The 23,204-nt window shown below is 45.9% G+C and overlaps 1 protein-coding gene across 1 annotated transcript in view; it reads right to left on the bottom strand.

The window, feature by feature from the left end:
- The window catches only part of LOC135826710 (uncharacterized), an 80,249-nt gene that overhangs the window by 21,748 nt on the left and 35,297 nt on the right, over window positions 1-23,204 (bottom strand). The window contains exons 11-13 of the mRNA XM_065339312.1: window positions 18,664-18,844; window positions 14,416-14,700; window positions 10,138-10,314 (exon numbers count right to left, since the gene is read on the bottom strand). Of these exons, the coding sequence (XP_065195384.1) occupies window positions 10,138-10,314; window positions 14,416-14,700; window positions 18,664-18,844 (643 nt within the window). The remainder of the gene's footprint in view (window positions 1-10,137; window positions 10,315-14,415; window positions 14,701-18,663; window positions 18,845-23,204) is intronic.

Raw genomic sequence — 23,204 nt, 5'->3', positions numbered from 1 at the left:
AGTACAAAGAATCCCCAAAAAAGAGGGGAGAACGGGATGAAAGAGGACCGGAGAGCGGCAAACCCCAGGAGGACTTAGCGTCACGTAGTGGCGGGAATGCGGGCCTCCACAGAAATATTTTTTTTATTATTATTATTTTTTTTATAATTATAATAATTATTTTAATATGGCAATAAGTAGGACGAGCTGAAGCGACATGTGGACTACTTTATTAACAATGTAAGCGATGGAGACGATGCAAGAAACAACCTAAAGGGTAAGGAAAAATACATGTAAGAAGAAAAAGGGCAATGGAAAAAAAGAAAGATGATTCGAACAAGTTTTCGTACAACACTCTTCAGGAATGACCGTTGTACTAAAGAACAAAATGAGAACAAAGGAAATAATATAGCAATCAAGGTAGGGTGACACGATACAATGACAGCACTAGAATATCGAGGTGTGTGTAATAACAAGTCTTCAGTATACAATCATTTGGTTTCTAGTACTGACTGTTGTCGTACTTATTCTGATTCCTGTTTTTCTGTTTTGTGCCGTGCTCGTCATGGTTATCTTTTGCAGTTACAAGTTTTGGAAGCTGTTTGTCAGCGCATTCATAAGCCGAATTTGTGTGTCCAGAAAGATAGTGTTATTACCTTAAAATTGTTCAAATAATGTTCTGTTGTGTAGTGTGGCAACGTTGTTGCCACTTGTGCCTAAATGTGTTTTGTCACCTTCTTGTTTATTATTGTTATTATTATCATTCGTTCTCACTTTTTTGTTTTTTGTTGCTGATACACACTTGTCACGCTTAGTTCTTACTTGTATACCCTTGTTTTCTGCACACTTTTGTGAGAAATCGCACCTCGATATTCTAGTGCTGTCATTGTATCGTGTCACCCTACCTTGATTGCTATATTATTTCCTTTGTTCTCATTTTGTTCTTTAGTACAACGGTGATTCCTGAAGAGTGTTGTACGAAAACTTGTTCGAATCATCTTTCTTTTTTTCCATTGCCCTTTTTCTTCTTACATGTATTTTTCCTTACCCTTTAGGTTGTTTCTTGCATCGTCTCCATCGCTTACATTGTTAATAAAGTAGTCCACATGTCGCTTCAGCTCGTCCTACTTATTGCCATATTAAAATTATTGTCTCCTCGTCGAATTTATAATAATTATAATAATAATAAAGGCCAAAGAACAATGCATGAGAATACACTGAAATTAAGCCAAGTCCGCTTCTATCTCCAGTCAACAAAAACTCATCCATAAACAATGTCTGATCTCCATTTCGACTTGTCTGCAGCAACTTGTTCTTATGCCACTGAAAAATACATGTATGTTGTTTATTGCTCGGTTGCCTTTCAGGATTCACAGCGACCTGTCCGCCCGTCAACAGGATCGACAGCGGGAGGCCCCACTGATGCCTGTGTCCATGTGCACCAGGAAACTTATAGTCGTGAGTGTGATACTAGCAGGTCTAGTAACAACCACTGGCAAACAAGAGGCCAGCTGGGGCATTCACTCTCCAGTCAGGGCTACTTGGTCGACGCTTTGTATCAGCAGCTCAGCTCAGTTTGATCAAACATAGATGTTACAGATGTGTCTTGCTTTTCTCCTTCCTTATTCACCGACTCGTCTTCTCACCTCTCATTCTTTCTTCGCCGACACGTCGTGTGCACTCTGCTCTGCCACTAACGGCGCATTAAAACTTCAGAACTAAATATTGCGACAGAGCTTTCGGCCATATTTCCAATTTATTGCATTCCCAACTCATCACAACCACGCGCTCTCAGCCGAACCATACAGACACCAGCAAGGCCACTTGCGTTGAGAGAAAATATTGTTCAACGCGTCTAGACAGCTGTTAATGAGCGCATTCTATAAATATTTATCGCTGTTCTCACACTTTACCATTTAGTAGCTTGCATATGCCATTGTTTTATGTGGAAAACGCGCACTTGCGCCATTTGTGGTGTATAATAATGATCATTCCTTCATTATCATCATTATCATCCTCTATTGATGAGCTCTGACATGGAGCGAAACAGCAGTCTAGAGGCGTGGATGGTTCGGCTGAGAGCGCGTGGTTTTGATGAGTTGGGAATGCAAAATATTAGTTCAATTGGAGGTTGTTTTGTATTATGATTCCAAGACCACGGTGGCCCCACCACCACTTTCCGCAGTCATTCGGGAGCATAGTGGACTTAGTAAAAAAATAAAAAAGGTCAATGGCGTAGAGCAAGAACAGCAGCGGGCCTTGAATGGATCCTTGGAGCACCCCTGCTGGTATGACTTGCCACTCACTGAAAGCGTCGCCAAAACGAACCCTTTGACGGTGACGGGTGAGGTAGTTCACCATCCATAGCCTCGCTGTAACCTTCCAGTGCTGCCAACCTTCCGTGATTTTCCGTATTTGTACGGAAATTCACTCCCTTGTCTGCAGTACCGAAATCGTCCGAAATTGTACCGAAAACTGAGAAGTATGGATCAGCTGACTGTGAACCAGTTTTCTACATGTAGAGTCTACATGGTATGGTACTACATGTACAATCTACATGTCCATATATCACCATTGCTGGTTGTCCTACACTAGGCTACAGTTCGCGCGACGCATTACTTCCCCGAACAAAGATCATGAACGACATACGGAGCACCCCGGTAGAACTACAGACTCAGTACCCGAGAAGACTATAAATGTCGCAAAATACATTTTAAATCATGGGATTAAAAAAATTGGTAGTACGGAAAAACTCTGGAAAATACGGAAATTCAGCAGTCCGTGTACGCAAATCTGACCGAGCAGATTGGCAGCACAGTCTTTCGGGCCGAGGTGTTGCAGCTTTTTGAGGAGACCGGCTTGCCAAACTTGGTCGAAAGCTTTCGAGAGATCAAAAAAGAAAGCTGTGACGTAAAGACCCTTATCTTGGCTCTCGGAAACCTCGTGCACAAGTCTGGCGAGCTGGAGTTCCGTGCTATCATCAGCACGAAAACCGGTTTGGTCCACTGGGACGCAGGGTGTGACGTGCTTGACGAGTCTCTTGTGGACGATCCGATCCAACACTTTACTGATAATGCTGAGAATGTGAGATGTCACATGTATTATGAAGTCGATATGGGCACCGCACCCATTGAACCTGGATAAGAAGACAATCTGGGCGAGGCAATCACTTTTTCTCGTCCCTTGAGTGGTCACATCTAGACAGGTTTCACTGTACATCCGCCAAATTTCTTCGCAGCTGAGACTGTCAGCTTGTATTGGATAGAAATATATTTTCCGAAAATCCCTGGGTCGAGCCATGAACCATGGTCGTGACAGTAACATTTTCATTAAACTTATCCCGCTTGCATCTTTCCCTCGAACCAATGGATTTTCTGCAGACCATATTTAGAAGCATTTAGCCGCGCACAAGCAATCACTAAGGCCATTTTGCTTGTCGTATAATTTCTTCACTTTGTGGCTTGTTTTTTTTGCTCAGTTTCAAATCAGAGGTCGGAATATTGACCTTTTTTGGTCTTTAGCACCTCGTCATAGATGTATGGAGGAAAAATGTCCATTTATGAGGGGGAGGGGGGGGGGAGGGGGGATAATTTGGGCATGATCAACCAGTCATTATCATCGTTCTTGAAAATTTTCATTAGTTTGCCGGAGGCAAAGATGAAAACGGGAGAAGTCTGAAGGGAAAATCGACCTTCATCACCAGGACTGGAAGTAGGCACCCTAGGTTATGGCCAGCGATTTTCTACAACTAAGCTATTGTGCAGTCGTCATCCCAGCAGCGACCGGTCAACAATTTCTTCAGACGTCTTGCAATTCTGCGGAAGTTTTGCCGGATTTATCCAAAGGGCCGGCTTTGCTGGATAGCTTGCATAGCCCAACAACATGCTCTTGTTCCTTCAGGCAGGCGTCCGGCAGAGAGTAAAACCTCTACACAACAATTTCCAGGTTTTTCACTCACTGCAGTCATGACTAGCATTTCGCAGACAGGGAATTAATTTTCTCCTAAACGGTCATTGTGAGCATGATGAATAATCTATCCGCATCAATTCAATGGTTTTTAATTTTTTTTTACGAGAAACCACGAACCTCGAGAACAGAATACTGCATGATAGAGGTGTTTGCAGCTTCAAAGGAAAGTCACGGCCTTGCTCGGCAGGAAAAATGACGATTGTAGGGGTACTTGGGATGATGCCTGCTCTAGAACCACATTTCCTTCGTAAACAGGGCATTTCAGTCAAAAAGACCGTGGAAAAAGAAGAAGAAACAAACAAAGGGGGGTTCGAACCCACGAGGGGCGGAAAATCTTTTAATATTTCCACTCATGACCTGGGCAGAAGAATGGTCAGAAGGCCAGTTTGTGACTTTGTATCCACCTACCCCGAAGGATGTACCCAGAGTGCTTGATAGTGCTCAACACCACAAAGGCAGAGCGTAATACACTACAGAACAACAAGGACAATCAAGGCTTGTTTGCTGCTACTTTAAGTTTCATGCTTACGCAATCATCAGGCAACATGAAGATCGGGTGCCGACCATGCCGGTATATATGCCAGGAGAGGGTGGTATAAAAAGCTGTGTGAGACTGTGGGGGCTAGCGCAGTAGCGGTGATGTTTTAGGCAGGGGGCTGTGTGCAGAGTGTGTGGTTGTTGAAGGCAGGGGCTAGCAGTGCAGTGTGAGCGCGAAGTGTGTGGCTGGTGTGGGCAGGAGGTGGTGAACAATGCGTGTGGATGATGTAGGCAGGAGGCTGTAGAGCTAGAAGTGTGATAATAGCGCAATGTAAATGGATATGTCTGGTGTGGGCAGGGTGTTATGAGCAAGGTGTGTGAACGTGAATGGTGTGGGCAGGAGGCTGTGGAGACATGTTTAGGTGACACCGTGGTTTTTTAGGAGATACTTGTTCTCGTGTCGGCACTTGGACACCATTTCGGAGCGCTTGTTGAGGCTGGACGGTGACCCTAGCGTGTTCAGGATGTGATACTTTTCTCTGGTACAGAGGGAACACCGCTTCGTGATGTTGGAGTATGCCCGGGCGCGATCTTTTATCCTCCATTCGACTTCGTATTGGGCGTTGGATTTCTTCAGCTTCCAGATGTAGTTGGAGAACTCAGTGCAGCTGGAGTACTTCTCGTATCTTGTTGTAGTCATGTGGTTGGCATGGCGTGACTTGAATGATGGCGCCGACATACCGGTGTATTCCTTTTTGGTGGGGCCTGACGTTATGGATGCCACATATATCAGCTCCGTCGTTTGGCATTCACCGTTGAGTGGGCAAGATGGCTTGTCTCGGCAGTTGCAGGGCTTTTCCGGTTTTTTCGTTTGCGGGCAGAGGACCGCTTTGTTGTGGCTTTTGATGCGTGCAGCCATATTTGGCATGCAACTGTAGCTTATCTTGATGGTGTTTTTTGTGAATATTTTTCCGAGCTTCGACTGCGGGGGGAAGTGCTTCTTAATGAGCGCGAGGAATCTTCCACCGATGTTTGTTTTCACATTACGGCTGTAGGGCGGGTTGTACCAAATCACCTTCCTCTTCCTTTTCTTCTTTTTGCTTGTTTTCTGTTTGAACTCTAGCGTGCTAGGGTGGCCGCTGGCGTTGAGGGCCTCCGCGTAGATGGGGATAGCATCACGGAACACCGCCTCTGAGCAGGAGATGCTTGCCAGTCGGTTGTTAATTCCAGCTGGGATGTTCTTAAGGACTTGCGGTGGGTGATTGGAGTTGACGTTGACATACAGTGGGGTGTCGTTGGGTTTTCGGTACGGTTGGTAGGTTCCTGTGGAGAGGCTCATTGTGATGTCTAGGTAGTTAACAGCGTTCAGGTTGACGTCTATCGTGATTTTTAGCCCCAGCGTCTTGAAGGTGTCGATGACAGCTTTCCGTACTTTGTCCGCACTGTGGCCAGTGGCGTTACGGAGGACGGCAAGCCCGTCGTCTCTGTAGAGGCCTACCGAGCCGCTACTGAAGTGCTGTTCGAGTTTACCCAGGAGGAAGGCGCCGACCAGCTCACATGCTTCAGCGCCATCGAAGGATCCCATGGTAACATCGAACAGCCCGTCTCTGTTTTTCTTTGCCCATGTTCGGTTAGCTCCGAATAGCAGTGACTGCCTCGCGTGTAGTATTATGTCGGCGTCACAGTCAGGAATTGCCACGAACTGCTTAGCGTAGGCGAGGGCTAGGCTCAGCAAGTTTTCGGAAATAGATGGATAGAAATCCACTATATCGAACATCACGAACGTGTGGCTAGCCTTCTCCTCGATTGCCCTGAACCAGTTTATGACGGAGGATGTGTTTTTCCATAGGTTGATGTTGGGTTTGTCCCGCAGCGCTTCCACTATGCCGCTCAGTATCTTTCTGCTGATAACGCCTATCTCCGGCTTCGCAGGGTTAATTAGGCGGCATGGTATGTTCCGGGGGAAGTTTTCTTTGTGGTCCTTGATGGTGACGAAAGCTTCTGCCTTTGCCATGGTGTCGATGCGGTCCTCCAGGCCCTTATCAGCAGCGATTTTCTTGGCCTCGTCGTTGATGGTGTCGTAGGAGCCTTCTGGTGCCGCTTGGTAGTTTCTTGTGATGTTGTCGTGGAGTAGCTTTCTGTATTCTTCTGGCGGCATCTTGTACAGGTTACGTGTTTTGTCTGCGGGTACGATTATGTCGTTGGAGCTGCTGATCGTTTGTAAGTCTTCCTTCATCTTGTCCTGTAGTTCGTTACGCACGCTTCGGTAAGTCACGCTGCCAATCATCTCATACATATCGTCTTCGAATTTCTTCATCTCGTCCACTTGCGGTGGGCATTTTCTTGTTTTGAATCCGAAGTTTTCTCCTTCTTGGTCGTCTTCCTTTCTGTCACCACGTAGGTAGAATATTGCTCTCCAGCGCATCCTCTTTATGAGTTGTTCCGTCCTTTCAATGAGACGTAGCGTGTACTCCTTGTGGCTGGGCAAGGGGATATTCTTCAGAGAGTATCCGAGGTTGACGCGCCTTGGGGTGTCCATTGTTGGGGTAGCACAGCTAAGGTAAGAGTGCTCTACCACGGGAAGTGGGAGCTAATTCACCGAAGGATGTACCCAGAGTGCTTGATAGTGCTCAACACCACAAAGGCAGAGCGTAATACACTACAGAACAACAAGGATAATCAAGGCTTGTTTGCTGCTACTTTAAGTTTCATGCTTACGCAATCATCAGGCAACATGAAGATCGGGTGCCGACCATGCCGGTATATATGCCAGGAGAGGGTGGTATAAAAAGCTGTGTGAGACTGTGGGGGCTAGCGCAGTAGCGGTGATGTTTTAGGCAGGGGGCTGTGTGCAGAGTGTGTGGTTGTTGAAGGCAGGGGCTAGCAGTGCAGTGTGAGCGCGAAGTGTGTGGCTGGTGTGGGCAGGAGGTGGTGAACAATGCGTGTGGATGATGTAGGCAGGAGGCTGTAGAGCTAGAAGTGTGATAATAGCGCAATGTAAATGGATATGTCTGGTGTGGGCAGGGTGTTATGAGCAAGGTGTGTGAACGTGAATGGTGTGGGCAGGAGGCTGTGGAGACATGTTTAGGTGACACCGTGGTTTTTTAGGAGATACTTGTTCTCGTGTCGGCACTTGGACACCATTTCGGAGCGCTTGTTGAGGCTGGACGGTGACCCTAGCGTGTTCAGGATGTGATACTTTTCTCTGGTACAGAGGGAACACCGCTTTGTGATGTTGGAGTATGCCCGGGCGCGATCTTTTATCCTCCATTCGACTTCGTATTGGGCGTTGGATTTCTTCAGCTTCCAGATGTAGTTGGAGAACTCAGTGCAGCTGGAGTACTTCTCGTATCTTGTTGTAGTCATGTGGTTGGCATGGCGTGACTTGAATGATGGCGCCGACATACCGGTGTATTCCTTTTTGGTGGGGCCTGACGTTATGGATGCCACATATATCAGCTCCGTCGTTTGGCATTCACCGTTGAGTGGACAAGATGGCTTGTCTCGGCAGTTGCAGGGCTTTTCCGGTTTTTTCGTTTGCGGGCAGAGGACCGCTTTGTTGTGGCTTTTGATGCGTGCAGCCATATTTGGCATGCAACTGTAGCTTATCTTGATGGTGTTTTTTGTGAATATTTTTCCGAGCTTCGACTGCGGGGGGAAGCAATCAAGGACCACAAAGAAAACTTCCCCCGGAACATACCATGCCGCCTAATTAACCCTGCGAAGCCGGAGATAGGCGTTATCAGCAGAAAGATACTGAGCGGCATAGTGGAAGCGCTGCGGGACAAACCCAACATCAACCTATGGAAAAACACATCCTCCGTCATAAACTGGTTCAGGGCAATCGAGGAGAAGGCTAGCCACACGTTCGTGATGTTCGATATAGTGGATTTCTATCCATCTATTTCCGAAAACTTGCTGAGCCTAGCCCTCGCCTACGCTAAGCAGTTCGTGGCAATTCCTGACTGTGACGCCGACATAATACTACACGCGAGGCAGTCACTGCTATTCGGAGCTAACCGAACATGGGCAAAGAAAAACAGAGACGGGCTGTTCGATGTTACCATGGGATCCTTCGATGGCGCTGAAGCATGTGAGCTGGTCGGCGCCTTCCTCCTGGGTAAACTCGAACAGCACTTCAGTAGCGGCTCGGTAGGCCTCTACAGAGACGACGGGCTTGCCGTCCTCCGTAACGCCACTGGCCACAGTGCGGACAAAGTACGGAAAGCTGTCATCGACACCTTCAAGACGCTGGGGCTAAAAATCACGATAGACGTCAACCTGAACGCTGTTAACTACCTAGACATCACAATGAGCCTCTCCACAGGAACCTACCAACCGTACCGAAAACCCAACGACACCCCACTGTATGTCAACGTCAACTCCAATCACCCACCGCAAGTCCTTAAGAACATCCCAGCTGGAATTAACAACCGACTGGCAAGCATCTCCTGCTCAGAGGCGGTGTTCCGTGATGCTATCCCCATCTACGCGGAGGCCCTCAACGCCAGCGGCCACCCTAGCACGCTAGAGTTCAAACAGAAAACAAGCAAAAAGAAGAAAAGGAAGAGGAAGGTGATTTGGTACAACCCGCCCTACAGCCGTAATGTGAAAACAAACATCGGTGGAAGATTCCTCGCGCTCATTAAGAAGCACTTCCCCCCGCAGTCGAAGCTCGGAAAAATATTCACAAAAAACACCATCAAGATAAGCTACAGTTGCATGCCAAATATGGCTGCACGCATCAAAAGCCACAACAAAGCGGTCCTCTGCCCGCAAACGAAAAAACCGGAAAAGCCCTGCAACTGCCGAGACAAGCCATCTTGTCCACTCAACGGTGAATGCCAAACGACGGAGCTGATATATGTGGCATCCATAACGTCAGGCCCCACCAAAAAGGAATACACCGGTATGTCGGCGCCATCATTCAAGTCACGCCATGCCAACCACATGACTACAACAAGATACGAGAAGTACTCCAGCTGCACTGAGTTCTCCAACTACATCTGGAAGCTGAAGAAATCCAACGCCCAATACGAAGTCGAATGGAGGATAAAAGATCGCGCCCGGGCATACTCCAACATCACGAAGCGGTGTTCCCTCTGTACCAGAGAAAAGTATCACATCCTGAACACGCTAGGGTCACCGTCCAGCCTCAACAAGCGCTCCGAAATGGTGTCCAAGTGCCGACACGAGAACAAGTATCTCCTAAAAAACCACGGGGTCACCTAAACATGTCTCCACAGCCTCCTGCCCACACCATTCACGTTCACACACCTTGCTCATAACACCCTGCCCACACCAGACATATCCATTTACATTGCGCTATTATCACACTTCTAGCTCTACAGCCTCCTGCCTACATCATCCACACGCATTGTTCACCACCTCCTGCCCACACCAGCCACACACTTCGCGCTCACACTGCACTGCTAGCCCCTGCCTTCAACAACCACACACTCTGCACACAGCCCCCTGCCTAAAACATCACCGCTACTGCGCTAGCCCCCACAGTCTCACACAGCTTTTTATACCACCCTCTCCTGGCATATATACCGGCATGGTCGGCACCCGATCTTCATGTTGCCTGATGATTGCGTAAGCATGAAACTTAAAGTAGCAGCAAACAAGCCTTGATTGTCCTTGTTGTTCTGTAGTGTATCCACCTACCCTAAAATAATTTAAATTTCATACGTGTATGATTGGACTCACTGTAACAACCAGCCATGTTCTGCCACATTCCCTTGTATGGACGTGCTGGTATGATCTCGCGCAAGGGTTTTCTGTAGCCCCTCTTGCATGTCACGTGACCATTCTCATCAATGTAGTCAAAGCCTTCATTCTTGCGAACGCCGTGGCTGGATACAGCACTCGCCGGAAAACGAGCTCCTGAGAAACACAAATCAAAGCAAAGAGGCAAATGTACAAGTTTGCTGAGCACCAGGGAGTTGTAAAGACACGGGAGAGGACCCTGGGCATAAAAGCGCCGACGATGTGTGCCTGGTGACCGCCGGGGAAGCCCCCCCGGTTGAGATTGTGGGAGCATCAGAATGTGCAGATATATTACGACTTTCAAGTTTTAAGTGATGGTTTCCATATGACTCGAAGATTACCCCAAATTCGATCAAGAATGAAAAAGAAAGATGCTTCCAGTGACATCGGAGCAACAAAAAGAACGTAGGAGCCTGCCAGAATGTGCCTGAGTATCTCTAGATTAGTTTTCCGGAGAGAAACGGCTGGGCGAGGTTATCCCAAGGGAACACAACACGTCCATCACACCAGTCATCGTTCACTTTGATGCCGTCGTAAAGATAGAGAAGGCGAATGACCTCTGGAACCGTCGAAGAAACTAATAGAAACTAAAACGGGCCTGGCTACATTTTGTGCCACTGTCTTCATAGGTTGGGTTCCTGGAAAGAACTGAATGGCCGAGTTTGGGCTAACGGAATGCACCACGTCCGTCACACTCACTGTCAGACGCAGAAAGTCCGAGAAATCACCTGTATTCATTCTTGATTACGGCTTCATTCGCTTCCACTTTACCCACTCTGATTAGCCTTAGTGAACCACAGTGCACATTTCTAACATCAGACAAATACTTGTTGAAAAATAATTGTTGAAAATATTTGTTCAAAGTGGGAAAGAGATCACCTCGGTAGGGCCATTTCCTCTTTGTCGTCGTGACATAAAGATTCGCGTTGAGAATACTCAGGGAAAACCGTTCACAGATATGGGCTTGAGTCGGACCCTGTCCGCGGAAATCTGTACCGCATCCTTTTCCGCGCCTCTACAACTCCCTGCTGAGCACAACGCGATGCAATTCACCTACTTTGCACACTTCCTATCACTTCCCTCGCACCGCACCATTCTTATTTTATTCTATCATTTCGCTGCTGCTTCTTGCAGCAATAGTATAGTATAGCAGCAATAGTATAGTCTTGTGATCAGGTTAAACCGAACTACCGGTAATAGCATTTTGCCGAAACAATCGAGAGAATCATGCCTTGGTAGAATTGCGGCGAAATGCTCTTTTTGAAAGAAAAAAAGGAGACAGATCCTTGCTGATACCACTCTCCGCTGTGCTCTCAACACACCATCAGGTGGTTCTTCCTTTCTTTCTTTGTGAAGTTTTATAGGAGAACAAGTTGTGCTAGGCAGTGTAGGCAAGCACTAGGCTGGAGCCTTTGCTGATAATTCGTAACTTAACTTATCGCGCTTGGTTGAAAGTATTTATTGACTGAGTAGATAAAATGGCCCTTCGTTGCAATAATGGATAGCTGTGGTGGCAAGCACAAGAACCAGTATGATGCATTATACTAGGTGCTTAAGTTCTCATGTGCTTTAAGGTCAAGGGAAAAAAGTCAACTTATGTAACCAAACTGGAACAAGAAATAACGTCCTTACTCAGTCAGAAATCAATCCCACAATGTTCTAAACGTGGACACACAGCACAGTGGCGTGTCCAGGATTTGGCTGGTGGGGGGTGCGGCCGGGGTGGGGTGGGGGTAGATAACATCGTGCTACTGTCCCAGGTCAGCCATTTTGAAAACTGATGTCAAGGAGCCATAAATCTCACACACCACGAGCAGTATTTCTGTACACGCAGCAACATTGTACATTGTAAACTTCAAATTTGCCATGGTTATGTGAGCGAATCAACTGCAATTTGTGCGAGTCCAACAATTTCTCACTGCTCAAAGCATCCTTTACTTAGGCAGCGGTACTATGTCCACTTGTCACTGTGCGCTGTTCTTCATGTTCTGGCTGCTCGCTGACAACAGGTGCTTCCACGTCTGGCGGAGTGTGACTGACAGTCTGCTCCGAAAGTTCAACTGGAATAACAGCGACTTCATCACTCCAACTGTTCCCTGTTGGAGCGGCAGCAGGAGTTGCGCCGCCACAGGAACGCTTTGCAAAAATCCATCCAGGCTCTGCTAGCCAAAGCTTGGCCTTTTGGGATGTCGCTGAGACATCGAAGAAAAGTCTTCGAGTCAACCAAAACACGATTCGAACGAGGATGATCGCCTGAGCCCTCGGCATTCGAATCGTGTCTTGGATGACTCGAAGACTTTTCTTCGATGTTTGTGCATTGAAGATGCGTCGAGTGCGTCCCCGCAGGGATCACACTGTACAACAGTACAGTGTACACAGTCAGGTCACCGTGTTTTACAGCTGTAGCCGGGCATGCTGACTGACTTTATTTTTCTCTCTTGAGTCTCGATCGACGAGATACCCCAGCAACACCTCTTTTACGGGAAAAATAAACTACATTATTAGAGCAAGACTTGATAAGAACACTTACGTAGCTTTAAAGACAGTCAGTGCAGTGCGTACATGTTTGTTTGAGTGCTACGCGCATGCCACAGTTCAGAAATGCACTACCAAGAGTACTACCAAGATAGAGTACATTATGATTGTATTCTTTGCTTTGTTTAGTTTTTTTTTTTACTTTTTTAGAAGTCCCGGTACATGAATACTCTGATGCCAAACACAGATATAGGAAGATAATAATTATTTATAATAGTACACAGGTGTGGAAAATATGCTGCATGCTGACTGGATGTACTGTACTCTGTGGACAGTGTAGTGTGTACAATCAACACCAGCTCGTGCACCGTACCGTGCAACCGCTTTTGGACGATCGTTTCAGGCCGCGCGCGCGCGCCATGAGCCTAGCGCTATAGCTAGCCCTGGCCCTGCCTTCTATTTTCCGAAACCTAGGTCGAAACCTTACTCAAGTTTTCAGTGTGTGTTAGTATCTACCTATCAGAGTTGCGGCTCTCCATGAGGCAGTTGCTGCCAATTGCATTGGCATTACTTTGTAATCCCATTGTGACACAATGTGGGTTTATGGTGATTCCTTGCGAGGGTTCATCGGGTGTTAGCGGCCGTTGTGAGCTCCCTTCGGGAACGGATACGATAATTTACTTTTTTTAAAACTTGCGATCCAATTGCTGCCAGTGACCGGGCATTGCGTTCCAGCTCTTTGAGCGTTTGCATTACAAGACCAGTTACTTGAACCAGCAAACTATTTGCAAAGTAAATTCTTTTCTGCCTTTGCTGAGTGCCAGTGTGTGACTCCGGGGCTATTGTGCAATGTGATAATTTCACCTACACTGTATATCTTCCGATCCAATATTTATTCACTTACCGTATTTCCCCGATTATACGTCGCACTCGATTATAATTATAAGTCCCACCCCATTTTCAGGTTTGAGCAATATTGTTGCGATATCTTCACTTCAGTAGAAAGTCATGCTCGATTGTAAGTCGCACCCCCCTTTTTACCCTGAAACTTAGTGTAAGAAGGTGCGACTTATAATCGGGGAAATACGGTACCCTTGTCCAATCCGCTTTAAACTCTGTGTGCATGACCGTCAGATGCAAACAATCAATCTCCAGTAAATGTCTGTTGTTGAGTATCACGGCTCACTTCCAGTAGCGCCTTGTAATCGCAAACTTGCAGGCCAAGAGGGATTTTTTCTTGGACGTTTACGAACCACATCATTACACCTACCGAATCGTCTCGCCTGTTTTCATTAGCTATTGTCTCTGGGACTCGCTTCCCCAAAAACTGAAATAATGTGAAAACATTTCTGCCTTTGTTCGTGACCATTTCCCGTAAACCTAATAATACAACTGGATTTGCAGCCCAATCTCTTCTTTTATTGTTGTTGTTCTGATTTGCACTTTTTTTGCAATGGCTGGCTATAATCGCCCTCGCCTCCTACTTGATTGGCCTTGGCCATGAGTGTGTGCGTAATGATAAAATTGATAATACCCAAATATTATGTAAACGCCTTTGAACAACACAATGCTCACTGCTGAGCTTCTAGCCGGTGAACGCTGAGAGAAAAGGGTATGGTGTTCTAATGTGCGCAACACATGCACGTTTGCCAATGCCGGCAGGTCCAAACGTTGGCATAAGACAATGCATGTGCGATGCATCAACAGTGTGTAATGAAAGACAGTAGATTACTCTCTACTTACCCACACAAACCGATGAAAGCATTGACCCGCTGACTTCTTTGCCATGTCTTGCGTACCAGAGGTTGATGTTGTCAAAGGTTGCGGCAATCTTCCTGCATTCTAAATCAGTACCCGTCTTCATTTCCATCAGTAAATTGTTCCATAGTGTCTCGCTTGGCAGGAAAAACCCGGTGTTATTGCGACACGCAGCCTGGGCATCAGTGTATGTTAGCTGTTGGTAAGTCTTGGTGTGCACAAGAACTTTCCAATGTCCGCACAATCTTTCATAGTCTCGGGTAGTAGGTCCTGGGAACAGGAAAGGCGAAATGTCGTGTTACAATAATCTTATTAAATGTGTGGAAAATGGAGGTTTGCACGCTGCAAACCGTAGTTAACATTCACGAAACCAACTATCCAAAAGGCGCCATTGCAACCAAGAGAGAGAAAAGAGCAGATATAATATTTGACGAAAACAATCACGGTGTAGATTTCACATCAATTCCAATACACCACATCAGCGAAGCTCTTTCTTGAAAAAATAACATAATAAAATAAGATAAATGAAATGACATCATTGAACATCACAGTCAGTCATGTGTGTCCACACCAAAATCACAGCCGGTCATGTGTGTTCATACCACCACAGAACAAATGTTAATCCAATTCTGACGGTCAACTACACACCTTCTGAGGGTTTCCAGGTGCCGGCTCGTCTTCGATGCGATAGCAGTGAACTTGACGTCTTGCTGGAGGGTAGTGACTAAACAGGACCTTGGAGCTCCCCTCCTGTGCCTCACAGCATCCTCCATTGATGCGTATGCAATCATTGCTTGATTGCCTGGTGTCGATAATGGCTGGCGTAGGAAGTGTCCAAGCAGACGCCATCTCGCTCCCTTTGCCATAGCGGATATTGGCTCAGTGTGAGCAAGCTCATACAGGTCATCATTCGACATGACACGAGGGTCGAAGATACCAAGCATATGGCGAACTGAGTTGCTTGGGATGGATCTTATCCAGGGAGTCTTCCAATGTCTTAGAGAGGCCTCCGCAGCCAATATTGTATGTGAGGATAGGAAGAATGTATGCGTTGTAGAGTCGTACCATGGTGTTAGTTTGTAGATGTTGCCGCCGAAACCAGATCGCCTGCATTCGACCAAATGCCACAGCAGAAAGAACAGTCCTGCGTGTCACATCTTGTGCAGTGCCAAACAGAGAGCCCAGAGTCCTGATGCTTCTCCGTAGCTCTTGACCACGTGCAGTTGTGTGGTACACTGCTGCTTCTGAAACTGGCTCAAGGTGCATCCTGACCCATTCCGTTTTAGAAACATTGACTTTCAGGTCCCACTTGTTGAAGATGTCCTCTGCAAGTGCCAGAAGCTGACGAAGATATGTGTGGGACGTTGATATGAAGTCAGCGTCGTCGGCATATGCTGTTTCCGGTGGTCACTGCGCATCGCAGTCGGTCTTGGTGGTAGTGCTGATCGAAGATCACGTAGTGCAGCTTCGAGGTATACCGTAAACAGTACAGGTGAAAGTCCGTCTCCTTGTGGAATTCCCGTTGTGGTTGGAAATGCAGGTGACTTAGATGATTCTACATTCACCTCAAGTGTCGTGTTGGCCATGAGGTATCGAATGATGCGTACCTCATCGTCATTAGCAACCTGCTCACTGAGGAGTACTTGCAGAAGCTTCTCTCTGTTCACAGTATCAAATGCCTTGCTGAAATCAAGGCCGAGGACATGAATTTCTGCACTGAATCTCTCCACAATCGACGAAAGCCACCTCTTGCACCAGACTACATCCGCCATCGACCTGTGGCTGCGAAAGCCGGACTGCCCGGGTGAAAGGTACTTCTCCACTCCAGGACGGATTCTGTTCAAGATAACGAGAGAAAGGGTTTTCCTGAGTGATGGGAGCAGGATGATCGGACGGAGATTAGCAGTAGAGCCCTTGGGCTTTCCCGGCTTCTGCAACGGAATGAGGGTGCCTTTGCGAAAACCACTGGCGGACAATGTGTGCACATCTATCTCTCCGATTTCGGTCAAAATTTGAAAGTAGGTTTTCTTTGGGGTGTTGATTGACTGTGCCAAGCTCTTGAGAAGGTTTCTCAAGTTGATGCTCAGATTGGCATACTCCTCAACAATGACCGTCGAAAAATCACATGTTGTTTTTGTTGCTGATGTTGTATACCTTATTTATAATGGAAATCTAAACAGGCATAATGGCTAATATTATTGCACCCACTGGATGATTAGTGTGTCTACAATCGAGCCACGCCACAGCGTACATGAACAAGACTTCATCAAGCCTCACCTTGGAAGAGTTCCTGGGGCAGCACCACTTAAACACGCCAGCATCCCAGAAGACGAGGACCATTACCCCCTGATGCCACAGATGATCGGATATAGCAAAATTACATGCGCTGATAAAACAGCGATCCACGTCATCAATTAGCAAAAACTATACACCTGCAGGTAGTAGAACACGTCTTTCTAAAGACTTTCTAGCTAATGTATTTTATATCATTGTTGAGTTCGAAACAGGACGACTGACGACACATTATCCAGACATTACAACGGGAACAGGTAGGTTGGGAACGACATTTATTAGAGACGACGAGACAAGAGACCAAGACGAACGAAACGACTACATGGTGATTATTGACGAGTGAGAAAAGAGAGAGAGCGAGATCAAGTCTAAACGGCAAGATAAAGGGCCTGGGTAGCTATGGCAAATATGGGCGGGCAAGTAGCTACCCAGGCCAACGGAGCAAAAGGAGACAAAAGGTGCGTACGCAAGTGCATGCAGGCCAGCTAGAAAAGGTACGGGAGGGGGTACCTAACATACCACCCCTCCATGAAAAAAAAATCCCGCGTCCTCGCGGAGAGAAAAAAAGAGAGAAAAAGATTAAAAAAAAATGACTGACGGAGAAAAAAACACACACACACACATACTGCACGCGCGCACGGATCTCACGAAAGTGTGTACTAAATGCACTACAGATTATTCCTGTACTTCTTATAGTGTGTAATAACTATTGGAGTTTGACGAGGAACATGAATTACTAGTATTTTGCACGGCTAATACAGCCTAGTTACACTTTTGCTAAACATCCAAAAATTAGAGCGTGGCTCACCATGATCGGACCCCTAACTTGGTAACGTTTTACGAACACACGCGCGCACACACACTACAAAAAAATTCACGAAAAAAAAATTTGACGAAGAAGGAACGCATACAAAAAAAGAAAGAGAGAAAGGTAGCTGACCTGCATGGCTTGAACGAGACTAGACGAGGTTGGCGTAGGAGAGACGAGGTTGATAGAGACGAGAAGAGTTTGGCGTAGGAGAGACGAGACTGACATGGACGAGACGAGGTTGACATAGACGAGACGAATGGCGGTTGAGGACGGCTGGGCATGGGATGATCTCAGGGTCGTGGGTCGATCAATAATCGGGCGCCAATGTTGAGTTCGAAACAGGACGACTGACGACACATTATCCAGACATTACAACGGGAACAGGTAGGTTGGGAACGACATTTATTAGAGACGACGAGACAAGAGACCAAGACGACCGAAACGACTACATGGTGATTATTGACGAGTGAGAAAAGAGAGAGAGCGAGATCAAGTCTAAACGGCAAGATAAAGGGCCTGGGTAGCTATGGCAAATATGGGCGGGCAAGTAGCTACCCAGGCCAACGGAGCAAAAGGAGACAAAAGGTGCGTACGCAAGTGCATGCAGGCCAGCTAGAAAAGGTACGGGAGGGGGTACCTAACATCATGAATACATAATGTAGTATGTATCAACATCCTGCACGCATCCACTTAGTGGATTATCAGCAAGACTGGTAGACTAGGACACTAACAACAGACTGTAAACATTGCGTAGTTGGTCATGGCTCTTTACAAGTGTCTTTCTAATGCTCCCCCCCCCTTCACACTCCACACTCTCTCCCCCCCCCCCCTTCACACTCCACACCCCCCCCCCCTTCACACTCCACACTCTCCCCCCCCCTTCACACTCCACACTCCCCCCTCCCTTCACACTCCACACTCTCCCACCCCTCCAAGCACCCCGTCCCGAAAACAATGTTATCGCCGGCGCCGTCCTGCCACGTCGCTACACCAGCAGTGGTAGTGGAGGCGTGGTTTCACGACTCGTGTCACGTTTGCTTATGCGTCGTATCTGTCAATTCAACAATGCCATGGCAACCAAAACATGTACCATAGTAACAAGTACGTTGTCATGGCAGGCATGTACTTACTGTAACATAGCATTTCCGGTGGTGAACCATCATCGCAGATGACCGTGCCTTGGTGCTTGAAAATAGCAGACCAAGTCAATTCAGGCGAGCGATAAACGTGACCATGATTTTTGCAACTCCCTCTCCCGAAATAGTAATACAATCTTCGAAGATACCAATTACCTTCAATCCAAGTGTAGTACTGCAGGGAGATGCAAGAACAAATCATGGTTCGCAACAAACTCAGTTAGACAGGGTTTTCCGTATCCATAGGAACGATACGGAATCAATAAAGTTAGAAAATAAAGTAATGGTCGAAAAGTTGGAGAAAAGATTCTGTATAGCTATGAATAGGATGAAGGCCGCAGACATCACGCAACTACGTTACTTGTTTGACATGTATTACTGTGTATTTTATAACAAAAAAATTATTGAAAACCCAGAATCGATTTTCTTGTTCCTATCATCAGTGGGAAAAAATACGGAACTAAGGATACAACCAAAGAAACTGAAGTTAAGTACTGTAAATAGAAAGGTGGTAGAAATAACATCAAAATACAAGTGCAATAAAACCACTAGAGGAAACGCAAAAAGGTAACACGATTACGTCGTAAGTTACAAACCAAAGGCGAGAAGGCACTGAACGAAGTGTCAACCTACGAATACAACTTCAGTGCAACAACGTACTCCTTCTGCTTACACAAACCAGGCTTATGAATACGTATGCAAACTGCCTCAAGGACTTTCAACTGTTGGACATAACGCGCACAACACAGTATAGAAAAATGAGAGTCATCATACACACCAAGACAGTCAGGACGAGATAACAAGTGTAGATACACAGCTGACTTCTTACGATCAACACATTCATCCGCCTCATCTCGCTCCTTCCCACCCGACTCCTCCTTGTCTTCATCCTTGTTGCAAACCACCAGTTCTCAAGTGGGAAAGGCCTTCGCGCTTATGGCATTGTATTCGTTGCAATGTTGTATTTCGACTCCGCCGTACCGCTGATGTTGTTGTAGTTGTAAGTCTAACATTACTTCTCCATCACTGCATCAGCTCAACCGCCACCACTGGACTGCCTTTTTACACTCTTTTCATTGACGAATAAACAAGAACACGGAAAACGACTCACATCTTGACAAGACGACAGACCAAAGACTAGCTCACACAGTTTCGCGCATGCGCACAACACCACCAACCAATGACGCGTGTCCACAGCGACCAAGACGAAACAAACACGTGACACCAAATCTACCACAGTGTTGCTGCATAGCATACGCTATATGCGCTGTGTGCGTTTTGCTGTATACGCTGTTATGTCCCGTTTTATATGCGTATGTTTTGCATGTACGCTGTTTTTGCATGCTATAAATAGCTGGTGTTATTAGTGTTCATTGTTAATTATTCGATGAAGTGAAATATACTAGGGGTCAAACGGGTGTACCTTTAACTAACGAACGGGTAATTTTCTTAACGGACGGGTTAACGGGTACCCTTTAGCAGCCATATTATTTTTTTGCGCATTTCTCACATAAATCATGATTTTAATTTGTATATTCTCAGGTTGTATTTTGGTACTACATTATGATTCTCAGGTTGTATTTTGATACTACATTATGATTCGCAATTGATTCGTGTATCATAATATTATTATGGCAATGAAGGTTCCAAATGAATGTCATCCGTGCATTTGCCCATGTACAGAACTTCACAGGCAGTAACTTACAATCGTACATGTAGATGGTCCTACAAGCTACATGTATTTTGATACCTGTACGCAAATCAACTGCAGATCGATGTGATTCAAGCCATGCAAGGACAGAGTGGTTTAGCAAAACTTCCGTGATCTCGCGCAATCCTATTTGCTATGTTCGCAGAGAACTGGTACTCGTTGCATTCAGAAGATGTTCGCGCCCATAGCTAGCTTGGGTGCCTGACACAGCTGATGTGCTGCTGGCCAGTTAGCTGCTAGTGCTAGCTTGTTGAACTCGTGAAATGAATCTTCACAAATCCGTAATCTTGTATGCAATATTTCGAACTACTTTTCAGCTCGTCGATTGAAGGAACAAACTACAACCATGAGTATCATACATGTAGCTACCACCTACGGACATCACCGTTTGTGACACTCCGACTGGTCACTCAGCCTGGTGACACTAGTTCATCAAGTACTGTGGCAGGTTCGATGTCGGAGAACCATCGTAACTTTCTAGTTACTCAGCTGCCACCTCGAACGAGTTTCAAGTCTTGCATTTTCTCACATCACAATCAAAAACCTCCAGTACGAGGATTTTTACTTGCACTAGAGTGGAGAGAACAACTGTCAAGTCTGTCTTTCAGCCTGCTCCTGCCTGATAAAGTCGAAAGCGGGAGTGCACAGGGAAAAGGAAAAGACTATCCGCACTCCTATTTTGAGTCTTGGAATACGATAGGATCACCTTTTTTCTTTTTCTTTTTTTTTTTTTTTCTTTTTTTTTTTTCTTTTTTTTTTACAAACGGGTACCCTTTTACTAACGGTACCTGAGATTAACGGGCGGGTACCCGGGTACCCGGTACACCCGTTTGACCCCTAAAATATACTGTGTAAAGGAAAAGAGTTGTCCTCGTGCCGTGTGGTCGTACGATCCTGACAATTTAGAACATCTTAGAGGGTTCACAACAATCCTATTCATAGCTATATTAAAATTATTATCTTCACGTAGATTATTTGTAAAAGATTCTGTCCTTTTGCAATAGATCCAAACTCCTTCAGGAAAAACAACATGTACAAAATGGCGACCACGTCGTCCATCGACGTGGAATCATACGAAATTAACTAGTGCAGCGACGAAAGAAAAGACACAGGTGAAGAAGAAGAAACAGTGCTGCAGCAAGAAGAGCAATCACGGCAGTCGCTAAACGCACTAGCATACTGCAGTTTGTATCCACAGGGGTAGTGGGGCAAGTAGTCACGAGGCCACGGAATAGAGTGTATACAAGTGCATGTCATACCGGCATGTAGGACAACAAGAAAGGAAAGGAAAGTCACGCACGAGCAAAGCAAATTTGAGAGGGCGAGACTAGTGAAACACTACGAAGAAATTGTTTGAGAACAAATGCACATAACTGCAATGAATAAGACAAGCTGAATCGACATTTGTGTATACAGTCAAACCTCTTTAGGACGAACACCAAGGGACCGATGGTATTTGTTCGTAATAACGGGAGTTCTTCTTATCCGTATTGTACACCCAGTGCCTGAATACACAGTGATTTATCCAATAGAGTTATGAACACTAGTTCTTCTAAACCGAAAGTTTGTCTTATCAGTGTTCTTCCTAACGAGGTTCCACTGTACTTTATTCATGCAATGTGAAATAGTGGAGCTAATGTGCAATAAAATGATGAAACGAACTTAGAAGTTGCGACTTCGGCGGTATTAGTGATGAAGTTGGTTGTTCCAACGAGGTACACACGCTTCCTGCCCACTAATTACTTGACACTTGGCTGACTCACGGCTGCCATCCGGAGCACACGAGGTACAACGTCGCACCTTCCACTGGGCAAACCTGCAAAAAAGCACTACCGTTCCTGCTAAAAACACAGTGTTTCGGGGAATTTACCCCTCATTGGTTGTGCTTGAGTAGGCTGATGAAGATTGTGCCCGAAAAGCACCACTTATATAGTGCTTTCCAGGCCAAACCATCAAAAGGGAAACAAACTTACTAAGTTCGTAGTGTTGTCCCTCACGCGGACTAGTTGTTTGAGGTGACAGCGCTGTGAATAGCAACTGGTTCTCAAGGTCTGGTTAGCGCAACTCCACGAGCGACTCTGACTCACGCTGCGACCTGCGGCCTTGGGGGGTGTTTGTCGGGCTGGAAACAAAGCGTCTCTGTAAGTTTGTTTCCCTGGTGATGGTTAAGGTCCGGCGGATAATGCTCCAAATATGTTTGTATAATGCTAATCATAATGCTCCAAAAACTAACTCATAATGCACATTATAATGCTTCAACAAGGGCTATAATGCTGTTGGTTTGGGTCAGAAAAGAAAGCCTGCACATGTTCAATCTGCCGTTGAGTAGGGCACAATATTTTCCACAAGCTCCACAACCTTGTAGCACTATAAGACATTATCGATTCGCATGTGCCTGCTCTCCATTGCAGCTTTAATGCAGAGCTATGGCTTAATAGTGTATACCGGCATCATATACAGTCTATATCGGCTATAGCGTACCCTTTTGATTTCCGTGATTTTATCACTATAACCGATGCATCACTATAATTATGCGATACGATCGATTTTTTCTTCTTTTTCAATCTACACATGAAAGGCAAGGAAATACAATGTACTTCCAGCATGGCGTTTTGACAAATGAGCATGCTGCATACATTGTAGTTGACAGTGCACGCATTTCCATAAAAAATTCTGTTATTTACATGTACATGTATCACTATAAAAATATGCAACGTGAAGAAAGTAAAAAATAGGGCCTTTGATATTATTGCTACATGTATTTTAAAGTTATCACGATAGCCGATAATAAGTATAGTGTGTTATGCATGTTTTGATTCTTTGT

Source organism: Sycon ciliatum, chromosome 10, assembly GCF_964019385.1.
Source record: "Sycon ciliatum chromosome 10, ocSycCili1.1, whole genome shotgun sequence".
Lineage (NCBI taxonomy): Eukaryota > Metazoa > Porifera > Calcarea > Leucosolenida > Sycettidae > Sycon > Sycon ciliatum.
This window is presented reverse-complemented; position numbering and strand designations above follow the sequence as displayed.